This window comes from Capsicum annuum, unplaced genomic scaffold (assembly GCF_002878395.1).
Source record: "Capsicum annuum cultivar UCD-10X-F1 unplaced genomic scaffold, UCD10Xv1.1 ctg24336, whole genome shotgun sequence".
Taxonomy (NCBI): Eukaryota; Viridiplantae; Streptophyta; class Magnoliopsida; order Solanales; family Solanaceae; genus Capsicum; species Capsicum annuum.
The window spans coordinates 1-2,002 of NW_025830502.1; the positions used below are offsets into that span (position 1 = coordinate 1).

Here is a 2,002-nt window from a genome sequence, read left to right on the forward strand (position 1 = left end):
CTCCATTATCAACCATCTTATCCCAGATGTTTTGAGCTTTATCAATCAGACCCTTCTTACAAAACCAGGCTATTATGCTATTGTAAATGAAAACATTGGCCGTACCCAAATTTATTGCCCCATCAAACACATTCATTGCTTCATCTAACAAGTTAACACTCAAAAATCCCTTTATTAACGAATGTTCAACATAAACATTAGGCTTAATACCAGCAAGTTTCATTTGCCTGTAAACTTCTACTGCTTTCTGAACATTCCCATTTTTACAACATCCTTCTATTATAACTGCATATGTCACCTTGTTCGGAGTGAGTCCATACTCAGACAGTTTATCAAACAAATCCCAAGCACTCGATAAATTGCCCTGCACATGATACCCTTTCATCAAACTTGTTGCAACCACCAAGTTCATCTGATGGCCATTACTAAGCATTTCATCCTTAAGCCTTAATGCCTCAACCATATTCCCTTGTTTCACACAAGCTGTAATTATGTTTGTATATGTGCCCTCAGAAGGAACCCAACCACTGTCTTTGATCTCCTCCAACAACTCCAATCCCAATCTTATATTCTGCTCCTTACAAGCAACATAAACACATAAGCTATACAATCCTGCATCAAGCTTAATCCCATTCATCTTACCCTCCTCAAAAAGCTTCACAGCCTCCTCCATTTTCCCTTCCCTTACACAAGCAGACATCAAAATATGAACCGTGCCACAATCATAAAAATCAATTCCTCTAGACACTACATCATTATACAAATCTCGCGCTACTCCAATCATATCCTGCCTCACCAATATCTTCAAAAGCTTATTCATTATCGGTACCCACGGCATTATACCGTGTTCCAATATCCCATTAAAACAATCAATAGCATCATTCAATCTACCAGCTTTCACACAACTATTAATCAAGAAATTAAAAACCCGAGGATTCAAGTCGAAATCAAAAGCCTTACCGCAATTGACTAAGCCATTGAAAACAACGTTAGCAGAAGGACCGGAATCACTAGAAGCGTAATAATCAAGTAAACGCTGAGCTTTATGTTGATGAATTGAAGAAGTGACTAATATGTGAAGGAGAACAAAGAAAGGGTCAGATTTAGTGTGGAGAAAACTGCGCTGTTGTCTAGCAGTTTGGAAGTAGCGATAAGCTGAATCAGGGTCGTTTCTGTGACTGAGGAGGACATCGACTACATGATTCTTGGTGAATTCAACATGGTGGGACTCGGTTTGAGGGATTATTGGTGGAGATGAGGTTGAAGAAGTGCATGAATGGCGTCTGTAAAAGAGGATGATTAGCCATGGAGGAATCTGAGAAGAAGAAGAAGGAGAAGGGAGTAAAGCTTTCATTTTTAGCTATTTTGCCAGCGCAAAGGAGCAGGATAAACCCTAAGCCCCAAGAATGCTATCCCTTTTTCTCGCATATCCTAGTCCTAGGAAAACAAGAAGCGGGTCATTTACTCAACTCGGCAAGGCTTTGTGTGACATCCTAAATTGTCACCAACTCCTGAAATAGCTTTTGAGTCCCTCGTGTTTACATTCACTAATATACGTGTGCGTAGAAAGTATTAAAAATATTATTTTATTTGCTTAATCATATTTGAAAATTTTTTAGCAATTGTGATTTTAATCATATTTGAAAATTTTTTAGCAATTGTGATTTTAAATAATTTAATCCAAGATCATTTATAAAAAGACTCAGTTTGATAAAAAAATCTTTTATTCATCTAATTACCGTAAAATTTTATATTATATACAGTAAAATTTAAAAGTTAGTTGATGAATTTAAAAATTATTTATTGAGTTCACAGAAAAAAGATCATCCAAATTATTAACAGAAAGATATAAATACTTTGATCTTACGCTCTTCTCTCACTATCACAATTATATTTATTCTAAATATTATCACCCTTTTACTACATTAAAAAATATTTATCAACTTTATATATATATATATATATATATGCATATATACTCCTATTTGTTTTAGAAAATGTT

General features: G+C 35.0%; 1 protein-coding gene across 1 annotated transcript; it reads right to left on the reverse strand.

Moving 5' to 3' along the window:
- Nucleotides 1–7: 7 nt before the first annotated feature.
- LOC124890766 (pentatricopeptide repeat-containing protein At3g54980, mitochondrial-like) lies at nucleotides 8–1,502 on the reverse strand (the record flags this gene model as incomplete). Its single annotated transcript, XM_047402563.1, has 1 exon — nucleotides 8–1,502. A coding segment is annotated over exon 1 (1,347 nt), but the record flags the coding sequence as incomplete, so codon positions are not given.
- Nucleotides 1,503–2,002: the final 500 nt, after the last annotated feature.